Here is a 16024-nt window from a genome sequence, read left to right on the forward strand (position 1 = left end):
AGGCAGCCCGCCTAGAGGTCATGTGACCCAGGTAGCAATCTGGCGACATACCTTGCGTGCCCACAGAGGGTTCTGCATGGCAGCTGACCTAGACCATCTTCCGCACTGACCGGGAAGACTTCCCTGCAGTAGAGTGATTTGAAAGCGAGGCTTGAAGAACTTATGGAGCACAGCATGGAAGGGATGATGTCAATGGTGGTGCGGAGGACGGTCTATGTGGACAGCTTTACCCCAGATGCCTGCATACTTAGGTGTGCCTGTTTTAATTATCAACCATGTGAGTTGCTAAATGTTGTACCTTCATTTAATGCAACCATATTACAACACTTAGAGGAGCCTTTCTTCTCTTTTATACTCCGTTGTGACGTGAAGCTACTTGCATATGAAGACATTGCTTGTTTATCAAGTCAAAATTTTATATAAAGAATTTTTCTTGTCTTGCAAAACACTCTGAAACCTAGTTACTCTCAATCGGTTTTACTGTTTTTGCTTTGGAAGAATAATGTTGGGTGTCCTACGTGTGAATGTTGCTGTATTGTGTGCTATTAGAATATTTTTTATTTTTTTTTACATTTTAGAATGGGGTGCCTTGAGACTGTCCATAACTTTTAAAGGGTGGTCGATTTCATGGAGGATCAAACACCCCACAGCTCAGCAATTTACGTTGTACTCCCCAGCACATAAAATGTATTCAAGGCTGGATCACTTCTTTATCTCTGCCCCTCTCATTCCACACATGGTCGATTCTGAGGTGATGCCTATCACTTGGTCGGACCATGCCCCATTACTCTAGATCTTCTGCTCACTGAGGCTTATCCCAGATCCTGCCATTGGCAACTTAACAATCATCTCTTACAATCTGAATGCTCCCGCTCTGTCCTAGCAGGGGACCTTGCGCAATTTTTCAAACTAAACAGAGGGACGGTGTCTGACTTTTCCACTCTGTGGGAGGCGCACAAGGCCGTTTTTAGAGGTGCTTGCATTGCTGAGAGCTCTAGACTGAAGAGAGACAGAACCAAACTTGTCCGTTCTCTAACTTCCGCTCTCCTCTCAGCGGAGTGGAAGCTTTTGGGCGCCCCCACGGTGGAGAGATTGCGGAGAGTCACCCTGCTCTGGACAAAGCAAAAGTTTTACGAATTCTCCAATAAACCCCACAAAATGTTAGTTAACCGGCTTCCGACCAGCGCACGCCGATGTACGTTGGCAGAATGGCACGGGCAGGCATATTGGCGTACAGGTACGTCCAATCTCTAATGCCATCCTGTTATCGCGAGAGCGCTGCCAGCGGCACGCTCACGTGCTGGTCGGGTCCCCGTGAGTCCAGTCGTGGGTCCTGCGGACTCGATCGCCACGTGCATACCTGCGATCAACTCACGGGGCGGCTGAACGGAGAGATGCCATTGTAAACAGCATCTCACCGTTCTGCCTAGCAACTAGGGACGCTGATCTCTGCTCCATGTGATTAGAGCAGAGATCAGTGTTCACTAAATGAAAGCCCAACCCCCAACAGTAACACACCGCTAGGAACACTTAACCCCTACACTGCCACCCACTGGTTAACCCCTTAACTGCCAGTGTAATTTACACAGGAATCTCTGCATTTATATAGCAGTGATTGCTGTATAAATTACAGTGGTCCCAAAAATGTGTCAAAAATGTCTGATGTGTCTGCCATAATGTCACAGTCACAATAAAAATCGCTGATCGCTGCCATTACTAGTAAAAATAAAAAAAAATGCCATACAACTATGCCCTAGTTTGTAAACGCTATAACTTTTGCGCAAACCAATCAATAATTGCTTATTGCGATTTACAGTGGTGTGAAAAAGTGTTTGCCCCCTTCCTCATTTCCTGTTCCTTTGCATGTTTGTCACACTTAAGTGTTTCGGAACATCAAACCAATTTAAACAATAGTCAAGGACAACACAAGTAAACACAAAATGCAATTTGTAAATGAAGGTGTTTATTATTAAAGGTGAAAAAAAATCCAAACCATCATGGCCCTGTGTGAAAAAGTGATTGCCCCCCTTGTTAAAACATACTATAACTGTGGTTGTCCACACCTGAGTTCAATTTCTCTAGCCACACCCAGGCCTGATTATTGCCACACCTGTTCACAATCAAGGCATCACTTAAATAGGAGCTGCTTGACACAGTAAGGTCCACCAGAAGATCCTTAAAAGCTACACATCATGCTGAGACCCAAAGAAATTCAGGAACAATTGAGAAAGAAAGTAATTGAGATCTATCAGTCTGGAAAGGGTTATAAAGCCATTTCCAAAGCTTTGGGAATCCAGCGAACCACAGTGAGAGCCATTATCCACAAATGGCGAAGACATGGAACAGTGGTGAACCTTCCCAGGAGTGGCCGGCCGCCCAAAATTACCCCAAGAGCGCAGCGACGACTCATCCAAGAGGTCACAAAAGACCCCACAACAACGTCCAAGGAACTGCAGGCCTCACTTGCCTCAGTTAAGGTCAGCGTTCATGCCTCCACCATCAGGAAAAGACTGGGCAAAAATGGCCTGCATGGCAGAGTACCAAGGAGAAAACCACTGCTGAGCAAAAAGAACATCAAAGCTCGTCTCAATTTCTCCACAACACATCTTGATGATCCCCAAGACTTTTGGGACAACATTCTGTGGACCGATGAGACAAAAGTGGAACTCTTTGGAAGGTGTGTGTCCAAGTATATCTGGCGTAGAAGGAACACTGCATTTCATAAAAAGAACATTATACCAACAGTAAAATATGGTGGTGGTAGTATGATGGTCTGGGGCTGTTTTGCTGCTTCAGGACCTGGAAGACTTGCCGTGATAAAAGGAACTATGAATTCTGCTGTCTACCAAGAGATCCTGAAGGAGAATGTCCGACCATCTGTTCGTGTACTCAAGCTGAAACGAACTTGGGTTCTGCAGCAGGACAATGATCCTAAACACACCAGCAAGTCCACCACCGAATGGCTGAAGAAAAACAAAATGAAGACTTTGGAGTGGCCTAGCCAAAGTCCTGACCTGAATCCTATTGAGATGTTGTGGTATGACCTTAAAAAGGCCGTTCATGCTCGAAAACCCTCTAATGTAACTGAATTAGGACAATTCTGCAAAGATGAGTGGGCCAAAATTCCTCCAGGACGCTGTAAAAGCCTCATTGCACGTTATCGCAAACGCTTGGTTGCAGTTGTTGCTGCTAAGGGTGGCCCAACCAGTTATTAGGTTTAGGGGGCAATCACTTTTTCACACAGGGCCATGATGGTTTGGATTTTTTTTCACCTTTAATAATAAACACCTTCATTTACAAATTGCATTTTGTGTTTACTTGTGTTGTCCTTGACTATTGTTTAAATTGGTTTGATGTTCCGAAACACTTAAGTGTGACAAACATGCAAAGGAACAGGAAATGAGGAAGGGGGCAAACACTTTTTCACACCACTGTATTTATTTATTTTCAAAAAATATGTAGAATACGTATCGGCTTAAACTGAGGGGAAAAAAACATTTTTTCTTTTTATATATTTTTGGGGGATATTTATTATAACAAAAAGTAAAAAATTTATGTTTTTTCAAAATTGTCACTCTATTTTTGTTTTATAGCGCAAAAAATAAAAACCGCAGGGGTGATCAAATACCACCAAAAGAAAGCTCTATTTGTGAGAAAAAAAGGACGTCAATTTTATTTGGGAGCCACGTCGCATGACCGCGCAATTGTCAGTTAAAGCGACGCAGTGCCGAATCGCAAAAAGTGGTCTGGTCTTTGACCAGCAAAATGGTCCGGGGCTGAAGTGGTTAACAAGCTTCGTCCGCACATGTTCAACTCCTTCCCTGAGTTCCTTATACGACCTGACGGAAATGAGACCCATTGCCCTCGTGAAATCTCAAAAATTTTTGGCAGATTTTACCAGAAACTATATAACTGTTTAACCCCAGAAAACCACTTTCATTTCACACTAGAGAAATTTGAGTCCTTCTTCTCCAACCTGAAACTTTTAAAGGGTGCCTTGACTGGAAAAAAAAGGTTGAGAAACGCTGGTTTAGAGTTTCATTATACTATGCGTCTAGATAAGTAGCACTTGAACTTATTAATTCTGTTTTATATAAACATGACTTTGTTACCTATATATGTTTCATTTCTGAAATAGCTGAGAGTCTTCAAAGTCATCGATCCTATCAAAGCTCTGGAGATGAAATGGAGTATGTCAATCCATTACCCAGCAGGTAAAGTTATGTACTGGGCCTATAGTTCCACAAGCAGTTACAGGGGGCCTAATGCATTGAATCTACCTGTATAGTGCCGTACTAAAATATTGTGAAATAAAAAAAAAAAACGAAAGCTCGTATTTACTGAGAATGCAACTCTACTTCTCCTGCCTGAACCAAGATTGAAGTTGTTTTCCTAAAGTGACTCAGACAAGAAGGCTTTGATGTGGGGAGGCTAAAGAACCCTAATGGCCTTCTAATACCGCTTTCAAAGCAATCATATGCTGATCTGATCATTTAGTATACAGCTTTCGATAGCCAATCACAACAGTTCATCCGCTATTGCCCCATCAGACAAGCAGGGAAACTCTTTTTGTACAATACCAGATCTTATGATTTTCCGTTAATCAGTACAGTTGTCCAAAAATACAATACAAATACACTACAACACATTACATCACTTATTAATTTTTTTTCTGTCTTCTGAGAATTTTTGCAGCTTTAGTAACCTATTCAATTTCTACTTGCGACTAGCAAACGAAAAAAGTCAGACGATCGGTCGTCCAATTTTCAGATCATGTGTACAGGGCATAAGACTTGACTTATTGATTCATTGGATATGTAAATAGTGTTTTTTTTTTTTTTGTTTTTTTTTTGGTATTCTAGTCCAGCTTTGCATCTGTACTGACAAGTCAAAAAAATAATGTTTTGGTCTGCTTGTAAACCTGAGATGGCTGATAATTTGCAAATTAGTTGGTACAAGACCAGACATCTATGCAGGGCAAAGCAACATATTTGAATTAAATTCCCCCCCACCACTAAAAAAATATTTCAAGCTTTGAACATTGCATGGAGCACTGTTCAATCCATCATCCGAAAATGGAAAGAGTATGGCACAACTGCAAACCAACTAAGATATGGCCGTCCACCTAAACTGAAAGGGAGAACTTTAATCAGAGAAGCAGCCAAGAGGCCCATGGTAATTTTAGAGGAGCAAAAAAAAAGAAAAGAAGGTGGGCGCACCGACCTAGTGCATTACCACAGATAAAGCTTTATTCAAGTAAAAAACAGCAAAATATATACTCGCAAACGAGTATTGATAGAAGGCATAAACAATAGATGAGATTCACTGTTCTGAACACTGACAAGCCAGGACCTTGAGAGGATCAAACGATACCTGAAGATGTCTGACGCGTTCCGGGGGAGAACCCCTTTCCTCAGAGCCTAAAAGGGCAACCCATTTAGGCTCCGAGGAAAGGGGTCATTTAGTGAGTATATATTTTGCTGTTTTTTACTTGAATAAAGATTTATCTGTGGTAATGCACTAGGTCGGTGCACCCTCCTTCTTTTCTTTTTTTCTTTAGTGTATGAATACCCATTATTCTGAGGAGGGCTGCAAGACGGCAGACATTACTGTATGGAGCTGGCTACATCACACATTGAGTAACTAGATACCTGAACGCAGGAGAGATTTTTGTGTTAACTTTAGAGGAGCTGCAGAGATCAACAGCTCAGGTGGGGAGTATCTGTCCACAGGACAACTATTAGTCATGCTCTCCACAAATCTGGCCTTTACGGAAGAGTGGCAAAAAGAAAGCCATTGTTGGGGAAAAAAATCCTTAAGAAGTCTCGTTTGTGAAAAGCCATGTGGAGGACACAGCAAACGTGGATGAAGGTGCTCTGGTCAGATGAGACCAAATTTTACTTTTTGGCCTAAAACCAGAACACTGCGTGGCCGAAAACTAACACTGCACATAACCCTAAACACACCATCCCCATCATGAAACATGGTGGTGGCATAATTATGTTGTGGGGATGCTTTTCTTCAGCAGGAACAGGAAAGCTGGTTAGAGTTGATGGGAAGATGGATGGAGCCAAATACAGGGCAATCTTAGAAGAAAACCTGTTAGTCTGCAAAAGACTTGAGACTGGGGCAGGGGTTCACCTTCCAACAAGGCAATGACCCTAAACATACAGGCATAGCTACAATTGAATGGTTTACCTCAAAGCATATTCATTTGTTAGATTGGCCCAGTCAAAATCCAGACCTAAATCCAATTGAGAATCTAGGCAAGACTTGAAAAATGCTGTTCACAGACGCTCTCCATCCAATCTGACAGAACTTGAGCTATTTTGTGAAAAAATTGACAAAAATGTCACTAGATGGGCAAAGCTGATAGCGACATCCCCAAGAAGTCTTGCAGCTGTAATTGCAGCGAAAGGTGGTTCTACAAAGTATTGACTCAGGGGGGCTCAATAAAAATGCACGCTTTTCAGATATTTTATTTGTAAAAAAGAATAAAAACCATTTATCATTTTCCTTCCACTTCACAATTATGTGCTGCTTTGTGTTGGTCTAGCACATTCAATCCCAATAAAATACATTCACGTTTTTTGGTTGTAACATGACAAAATGTGGAAAATTTCAAGGGGTATGAACACTTTTTTTCAAGGCACTGTATGTGAATAGCCTGATATAATTGCCTTCTTGTACCATCTCTATAGTTTTGTGTATGTCAACTTTGTGCACACTACTCACAATATGCTCTAACCATATTATAGTGGTGAAAGAAAACAGGCCACACGTGGCAGGAAACCCTTTGCCCCTTCATCATGGAATAGCAGGAATAGTGTAAGTTGCCCTTTTCAATTCTATGCTGCTTTCTTGCCGATTCCCTGTTTCTCAGCATGAAATATGATTTAGTACCTTGATTGCCACTGAGTTTGTCTGTAGGAGAATTTTTTTTTTAATTCTTATTTAATTATTATATATATATATATATATATATATATATATATATATATATATATATATATATATATATATATATATATATATATATATTTTTTTTTTTTTTTTTACTTATTTTCGTTTTTTCCTCTGGTTCTGCAGGGGAAGAGAGACCGATCATCTGGGAAAAAGAGGCTTTCCAGCACACCAAACTATGATAGGAAAATTGAGAAAGGTAGCAAAAATTTTATCATTTCAAGCTTTAATTCTAGACTAGTGCAAAAGTAGAATCATTGTTCATAGTTCCCTATCAATGTTCTTCTTGCTCCCCCCCCCCTTTTTTTTTTTTTTTTTTTTTTAAAGATAAGAAGGCATCTGGTTGTTATGTGCCACATTCATAAATCTGCACCCCAGAATTTAAAATGTAGTTTTCTTTAAAACAAGTTGGGGTTTATACTTCTGTGTTTCTATCTAATCTAATGTAATTACATTTTCTTGTACCCAATGCAGAAAACCGCTTTGACCCAGTCTCTGACCTATCGGATATTGATGCCCGACTGCAGGCCCTGCAAGATTATATGAAGAACTTAGATACACGCACCTAAACTGGACTGTCAAAGACATTTATCTTGTGTTTTAGTCTAGGACTGTGCTGATTTATACACGGACAATCCGAAAGTTTCAATTCTAGACCAAATAGTCCCAAATTGAAAATGCAGAAAATAATCCTTCGGGACATTATACGCTACGAGCCTTGCCAATTTCATGCTGTTTCTTGGTTGGATGATGCTATGGAATCTGCAGTTAACGTCACAGGTTCCCAAGAAATTACCAATACTGAATCACAGAGTGCAGAAGTTTGGCAAGGACCTGACATTTTTATTGAAAACTTACTTTTTCAAGATATGAAATCATTTACAAGAGAGTTTTACTTGGAATGCACTAAGTCAGTGGACCAAAAATTCAAGATGGGTCAATTTTCCTTTTCTCAGAATTGGATCTAATTTGGCTTACTTGAACCAGAAAGCATAAAAATGTTTTTTCAATGCAAACGAAGAGACAGATTTATACCTACTACTTTATTGATTGTATGCTATGTTGAGATTGTAGGTATGATTTTTCTTTAAATTTATTCCATTAATTAATTATTTTTGGACTTTTCTGGATGGGGTAACAGCTTTTTTTTTTTTTTTTTTTTTTTTTTAAATGTGAGAAGTGTTATTTATTTAGAATGTATTTTATAATTAAATTTTTAAGGCTAACTCCAGCCAGAACTTTATATTTTGTTTTGTACAAAAGGAGGATGAGTTAGAATCTCTGGGAGATTTACCCCCAATTCATGTCCAGGTGACAGTGTCACAAGGACAGGAAGTGATGGGATGGGTATATTAGCGAATTTATTTAGAAAGGGATTGTTTTTAGAACATATATTAGGCTTTTATTGCTCTTTATTTCCCTGTCCTTCTGTCAGCTGTACTCCTTCATATTTCTTGTCCTGGTGTCTCTGTAGAAGTGAGAGGAAATCTCCCCAGTGCAGACATAGGCAGCAAATAAAAATTTACAGAGGTTCTGACTATTACCTGCTCTATTAAAAAATAAAATTAAACCTTTGGCTGGAGTTTGGTCTTTGTTTTAAAACTTTTTTGTTTTTAAATATATTTTTATTCAAGGTAAACTATTGTGTGGTCATTGTCATGTTCAAAAAAATAGTTTTTTTGAAGTTAAAGCGGTAATAAACCCACAGATTTTTTATTTTTTTTTGTCTTAAACCTGTAAGGCAAAAAGCATAATGAGCTACTAGCTCATTATGAAATACTTACCTTAGAATGAGGCGTCGGCAGGAGATCTCGGTCCACGCCGAAGGAGCTGACACTTTCCCTCGGTGTGTCTTCCGGGTATTGGCTCCGGCACTGTGAGTGGGCAGAGCCGCAATATCATCACTCCTGCACAGGAGACTTCTTTCTGGCAAGGTCCGGCAGCTCAGCCGGGACCTCAGAGTGTATGCACCGCTGAAGTCAGCGGCTGCATAAAAGGGAATATCTCCTAAACCGTACAGGTTTAGGAGATATTTTTTTTTACCTACAGGTAAACCGCCTTATATATTACCTGTTGGTCAAAGTGAAAAAAAAAAAACCCTGAAAATTGTATACTTACCTTTCCATAATTTTTCCTTTCCTGACGCATCCCATGGCAGCACACACATTGGGTTGTGACTCTGCCTCCACAACCTGATAGGACTGGTTGGCTATAAGATTCGAAGAGGAGTCCACCATTGCATTCTCAGTAACTATCACACACATTGGAAACTCGCTACATGGGTGGGTGCTTTCAGAGGGTTTTATTTACTCAAGTACAAGGTATGGATGAATTAGTTTGGATGATTCATCTCCCGAACTTAACCGTAGTTTAATTGAGCCGGGTCTATTCTGTAGTGGGACATGAATGTGGTTTTTGAGGTCCAAGTTGCTGACTTGCAAATAGTTTCTGGGGATACTCTACAGTACGCTGCCCAGGAGGTCACTACTGCCCTCATCGAGTGGGCCCTCAATCCCTCCGGGATTGGGAGAAGCTGCATTAAGTATGCTTTTTTTTTTTTTTTTTTTTTTTTTTTTTTTTTTGATGGATCTAATTAGCCAAGATGCTATTGTTCTTGAGGAGGCTGCCTGGCTTTTTTTTTTTGCACCGTGTGGGATAACTAGAAGGTTTTCCCTCTTTCTAAATGTACGGGTAACTTCCAGGTAGGTGGAGATAACAAATTTAACATCCAAGGGATGAGGATTCCCCTCACTTTTGAGAAAAACTGGAAGATTAATTTCCGAGTTTAAGTGGAAGTTAGACACTACCTTGGGTATAAACTGATCCGAGGGTCTGAGGACGACTCTATCCGGGTAAAAAAACAGATGTGACTCTTTAATTAGCAGGGCTTGCAGTTCCGAAACTCTTTTGGCTGACGTTATTGCAACCAAGAATGATAACTTGAGCATTAAGTCCCATAGGGATGCTGATTCTAGAGGAAAGAAGGGTTCCTTCGACAGAGCTTCCAAAACAATTGATAAGTCCCAGGTCGAGAAAATTGGCTTCCTGGGGGGGCCTTATTTTCAGGCATGCTCTCTGGAATTGGATGATGAGAGGATTCAAGGCCCATTTAACTCCTGTCATTGCGGACAGGGCAGAGACTTGGACTTTTAGTGTGCCTAGCCCCTTCTCCAGACCTAGTTGCAGGAACTCTAGAACCTGAGAGACTGATGGGAAGAGAGGATTCCAGGACTGTTGTTGTGCGAAAGCGGAGAATTTCTCCCAGATTTTGTTATATGCGTTGTTTGACTTTTTCCTGGCTTGCTGCAGTGTAGATACTACTCTGAGCGAACACCCCTGATCTAACAGCCTTTCCCTTTCAATCTCCAAGCCGTTAGATGTAATTGTTCTGGTGATGGATGTAGGAACTGTCCTTGCGAGAGAAAATCTGGAGACAGTGGAAGTGGAAGCGGCTCCTCTGTGTTTAACTGCAAGATGGTCGCAAACCATGGCCTCCTCGGCCAGAACGGCAAAACTTCAATGACTGTGGATGTCGAGCTCCTCAACCTGGTCAGAAATCTGGCTATTAGGGGCACTGGAGGGAATATGTACCCTAGGTGAAATCTCCAAGGTTGGTGAAGACAATCGATTCCTGACACTGTTGGGTAGGTGGTTCTCGCTAGGAAGCGGGGACATTTGTTCTCTGGTGTTGCTGCTAAATCTATGTCTGGTGTCCCCCATCTGCGCATGAGAAGGGCAAAGGCCTGGTGACTGAGGGACCACTCGTTGTTTGATATAAATACTCGGCTCAAGTCGTCCGGGTTGGTTGTGTATCGCTGGGACGTATTTTGCTTTCAAGTCCGCCAGGTGGACCTGCGCCTGTTCGAGTATGGGCCAAACTTCTTCCATGAGCATGTTGCTTCAGGTACCCCCGTCTTTGAACGTAGTTTACAGCTACCGTATTGTCCATGCGCAAGAGGACACTCTTCCCTGTGAGGAGTGGGCCGAAGGTTAGGAGGGCTTGCCAGGCGGCCCTGAGCTCCAGGATGTTTGAAACTATACCCTGTGGGCGAAAGGACCAGCTTCCCTGCGCCCCCTGGTGTTGATAATGTGCTCCCCACCCATGAAGACTTGCGTCCATCGTTATTATTTCTGGTAGTGGGGGTACAATGGTGCGGCAGCGTGTCAGATTGCTGATTTGAGTCCCACCACCATGCAGATTTCTTTACTGACTGGGTGATCATTATTCGCTGAATCATTGAAGACGCGTTCCATTGTTTTAGGAATGAGTTCTGGAAGACTCTCTAATTCCACTGGGACCACTGGATCATTAGGAAGGTGGAGGACATTGAACCCAGGATGCTTAGGCACGTTCTCGCAGACAAGTGGTCTGCCGTCAGGAGCCTCTTTTATTTTGTGGATGAGTGGTTTGTGGCTTCTCTTGGGGAAGACAGACTGTGTTGGAACTGGTATCCAATTCGGCTCCTAGGAAAATCATTTTCTGCGCTGGGACCAGGCTGCTCTTTTTCCAATTTATTATCCACCCAAACTGTTGGAGATTAGTACTATTCGATGTTGCAAGAGTGTTTTCTGACTGTTGGCTAGGAGGAGAATATCATCAAGATAGTGTAGGGCTCTCAGTCCTTTCTCTCTCAAATGTGCTATAACCGGAAGTAAGACCTTTGTAAAGGTCCTGGGTGCCCTGTCGAAATCCCAAACAGGAGGCTTTGGAACTGAAAATGTCACTTGCGAAGTGTAGGTACTTCTGAAAAGTTTGCATGGGAATGTGCAAATAAGCATCGGACAAATCGACCAAGAGCATCCAATCTTTTGCTCCTACTGCTAGTAATATGGATTGAAGGCTCCCCATCTTGAAGGATTCTACTAGAATCGTTTGGTTGAGATTTTTTTTTAAAATCTAGCACCGGTCTCAGGTCTCCTGTCTTCTTTGTAACTAGAAAAAGCGGGGTGTAAAAACCTACGCCTCTCTGCTCCCATGGGACCTCTACAATCTCCTGCTTCTGTAGCAATTCCATGATATATTTTGACTAAAAGTTTCCACTTTGGGCACAAGGATGGTAGTCTGGTAAATCTGTAGTGATCTTTGTGGGCTCTGTGTTTGAACTTCCATCTGTGACCTTCTTGAATGGTAGATATCACCCAGGGGTGTTTATATAGTCTATTCATACATGAGCAAATAGCCTCAGCCTCACTCCTACTATTGTGGGCTGGGCGTGCTTGGCATCAAAAGGACTTCTGTTGGTCTCCTGGAATAGTCGCCTTTTGACTTCTATACTCTCACGAAAGACGGCTGTGCGTTTTGCCAATTCCGCTTGAACACCTTCCCTGGTTTATAAGATCTTGCATCTCGATATCTTTCGAGCAGATGAAGTCTGAAGGATGGATTCTTTTGTTGCTTGGGCCTTCTATCCGACAGGATGAGACCCGATTTTCCTCCCGTGACCTTTGATATTGCAGAATCTAACTTGGGACCAAATAGGTTGATACTGTTGTAGGGAATCCTACACCAACTGGATTTAGAGGTTGTAGCCGTGACCCAGGGCTTTAGCCACATCACTCTTCTAGAAGTTACAGAGGCCAACATTGCTCTTGCTGAGGATCTTATATCCACTGCAACTTCTGCCATGAATTCTCCTGCTAGGCTGAGTTCCTGCAAAGCGAATATGATTCTTTCCTGATCTGCTGCTTCCAGCAACAACTTTTCAACGTTGGAAGTCCAGCAGGTGATGGCTCTACCGACCGCTGCCAGAGGGACCGCTGGCCTGCAGGCCCCACCTGCCGATGAGTAGGCCTTTTTAAGATCGAGATCTATTTTACATTCCATTACATCCCTAAAGGATTCTTCGATTGGCAGGGTTACATGCCTCACCAGCCGCATCAGTGAGGAGTCCACCACAGGAGCCAAGATAAGGGGGTTAACCATTGGTTCTTTTAGTGGATAGAGCTTGGTTCGTCTATTATTTAACCCGGATTTTTTGTCCAGTTTAAGCCACTTGTCCTTTATTCTTCAAGCTCCTCGATGAATGGAAAAGTTTTGGGATCTTTTTTCAAGTTAGGGAAATATTTCTTTAGCTTAGGTGGGGCATTCTTCTCCTCCCACCCGATCCCCTCTCACTGATTTTGCAAAGGGATCTATCAGTGCAAAATCTAATGCGGTTGGCGTCAAAACGTTGTATTCTGGGGAATACTCTTGGTCTTGATGAGCGTATGAGGTTGAGGCCGAATTTAGAAGATCCGATCGGCTCGTAAGCTGCCACCTGCATGATTGATTATTTTACCGATTCCCTTATTAAATTTAGATGCCTCTCTTGCGTCGGATTCTTTGTCACGGGTTGCCTCGTCCAAGCAGATTTGGCACACCAGTTTACTTAGTAGGGCTTGTGCTCCGCAGACCCAGCAGGTATTAGCAGCAGGACGTGTATGATGTCCATCTCGATGCTGGTGTGAGGAAGATGAATCTCTGCAGTGGTGGGAGGTGCTTGATCGGCTCCTCTGGGAATGGGAATGTCTTGAGGGGGAACGCTCTTTTTGTTTAGAATGCGATGACCCCCGAAGACCTGCCAGAACTACCAGGAAAAAATGGCATTAGAGGCAGTGCTCTCTTTTCTCCTCTTCTCTACTTACCAAACACAGATGCCCCCCTTACCTTGTAGTTTGCGGATGGTCTGCTGAAGCAGTGGCCTCCATAGGAGTAAGTAGAGTGTACCTATAAGAAGAGGTTCTTATTAGAGGCAAATGCAGAGGATGAGCAGCAGATGCTGGGATAGAAAAATAGATAGGGGTTTAGCTTACCAGTGACCAGGGCAGACAGAGCTTAGCAAGGCAGCAGGCTGTGTGAAGAAACCATGATAAAGAGTGGTGTTTTTCAGAGACAGCAGGTTTTTGAAAGGAAAAAGCAGATTTTTAAATAGACTGCCGTCGCGGCAGAGATGATGTTATTGCCGCGCATGCCCTGTAGCGTTCTGCGATGCTTGGCACCATCTTCGAAGCTGGCAAATACAGAAACAATGCCTGTGTCACTTCCGGGAGCGCCGGAGAGTCCAGACGCGGCCGCCATGATGGAGAAGGCAGCTCGGCCGAGGGACTACAGCGCTCCACGCACCCCAGAGCTGAAGTAAATGAAAAATAAAGGTATGGCACACAGCAAAGAAGGAAGGAGGTTCAGTAAGCTTATGGTACAAAGAGGAAGGAGGAAATGTGGAGGAGGAGGACGGCTGCTGCACACCAGTTAAACCTCTTTTAAGGTTTGTCAAGTATATTTCAATTTTACCTGCCCCTGAGACCATCAGAGTGGGGTTTTCCTGCATATAGCTCCTTTAGAGACTGTACAGGCAGGGCTTCCAGCTAGGAGAGGCTGAAGCTAGCTTGGTCGAAACAGTAAGGGGTTTCTATATTTCTAACCGATCCTGAACCGAATGATAGTCCACACAGTTAAGGAAAAAAAGGAGAATGCAATGGTAGACTCCTCTTCGAATCTTATAGCTAACCAGTCCTATCAGGTCGTGGAGGCGGAGTCACAACCCAATGTGTGTGCTGCCATGGGATGTGTCAGGAAATTACTTTATCTTGTCTTTGTTCTTAAAGTGGTAGTAATGTTATAGAATGATTCAAACAAGCCAGTTGTTTAGCCCAGGGGACCATTCAGCAACAGAAAGTATTATTGTACCATTAAATCAGTCATTTACCATCATACAGATATTTAGGTAATACTTGCATGTGAAAATTAAATGTCAAGCTGTATACCTTAACAAAATACATTGGAGTAGCTTTTACAAATACAGTGGATATAAGTATACGTACCCCTGTTAAAATGTCAGGTTCCTGTGATGTAAAAAAATGAGACAAAGATAAATAATTTCAGAACTTTTTCCGCCTTTTTAATGTGACCTATAAACCTAGTTGCGTCCTACAGCAAAAGCCATGGTCCACAAAGAGCTTCCAAAGCATCAGAGTGATCTCATTGTTAAAAGGTAACCGTCAAGACAAGGGTACAAAAGAATTTCCAAGGCATTAGATATACCATGAAACACAGTGAAGAAATTCATCATCAAGTGGAGAAAATATGGCACAGCAGTGACTTTACCAAGGACTGGACGTCCCTCCAAAATTGATGGAAAGACAAGAAGAAAACTGGTCAGGGAGGATCCCAAGAGGCCTACAGCAACATTAAAGGAGCTGCAGGAATATCTGGCAAGTGCTGGCTGTGTGGCACATGTGACAACAATCTCCCATATTCTGCCTTTTCTTACAAAGAGCAACATCCAAGCCCAGCTAAATTTTGCAAAAACACATCTGAAGTCTCCCAAACGCATGTGGTAAAAGGTGTTATGGTCTGATGAAACCAAGGTTGAACTTTTTGGCCATAATTTTAAAAGATATGTTTGGCACAAAAACACTGCACATCACCAAAAGAACACCATGCCCACAGTGATGTGGCAACATTATGCTGTGGGGCTGTTTTTCTTCAGCTGGATCAGGGGCCTTGGTCAAGGTAGAGGGAATTATGAACAGTTCCAAATACCAGTCAATATTGGCACAAAACCTTCAGGCTTCTGCTAAAAAAGCTGAACATGAAGAGGAACTTTATCTTTCAGCATGACAACAACCCAAAGCATACATCCAAATCAACAAAGGAATGGCTTCACCAGCAGATTATTAAAGTTTTGGAATGGCCCAGCCAGAGTCCAGACCTGAATCTGATTGAAAATCTGTGGGGTGATGTGAAGAGGGCTGTGCACAGGAGGTGCCCTCGCAATCTGACAGATTTGGAGTGTTTTTGCAAAGAAGAGTGGGCAAATATTGCCAAATCAATATGTGCCATGCTGATAGACTCGTACTCAAAATGACTGAATGCTGTACTAAAATGAAAAGGCGCTTCAACAAAGTATTTGTTTTAAGGGTGTGCACACTTATGCAACCATATTATTTAATTTTTTAATTTTTGCGTCCCTCCACCTAAGAGATTTCAGTTTGTTGTTCAACTGAGTTGTACAGTTTACAGGTCACATTAAAGTAGGAAAAAGTTCTGAAATTATTTATCTTTGTCTCTTTTTTTACATCA

General features: G+C 42.2%; 1 protein-coding gene across 1 annotated transcript in view; it reads left to right on the forward strand.

Moving 5' to 3' along the window:
- The window catches only part of CCDC61 (coiled-coil domain containing 61), a 29881-nt gene extending 21313 nt beyond the window's left edge, over positions 1-8568 (forward strand). Inside the window, exons 11-14 of the mRNA XM_077455755.1 lie at positions 4139-4214; positions 6759-6828; positions 7090-7162; positions 7438-8568. Of these exons, the coding sequence (XP_077311881.1) occupies positions 4139-4214; positions 6759-6828; positions 7090-7162; positions 7438-7532 (314 nt within the window). The 3' untranslated portion in view covers positions 7533-8568. The remainder of the gene's footprint in view (positions 1-4138; positions 4215-6758; positions 6829-7089; positions 7163-7437) is intronic.
- The last annotated feature ends 7456 nt before the right edge of the window (positions 8569-16024 follow it).

The sequence above is a fragment of the Lithobates pipiens genome, unplaced genomic scaffold (assembly GCF_037356315.1).
Source record: "Lithobates pipiens isolate NorthernLeopardFrog02 unplaced genomic scaffold, aLitPip1_a1.2 Scaffold_1, whole genome shotgun sequence".
NCBI lineage: Eukaryota > Metazoa > Chordata > Amphibia > Anura > Ranidae > Lithobates > Lithobates pipiens.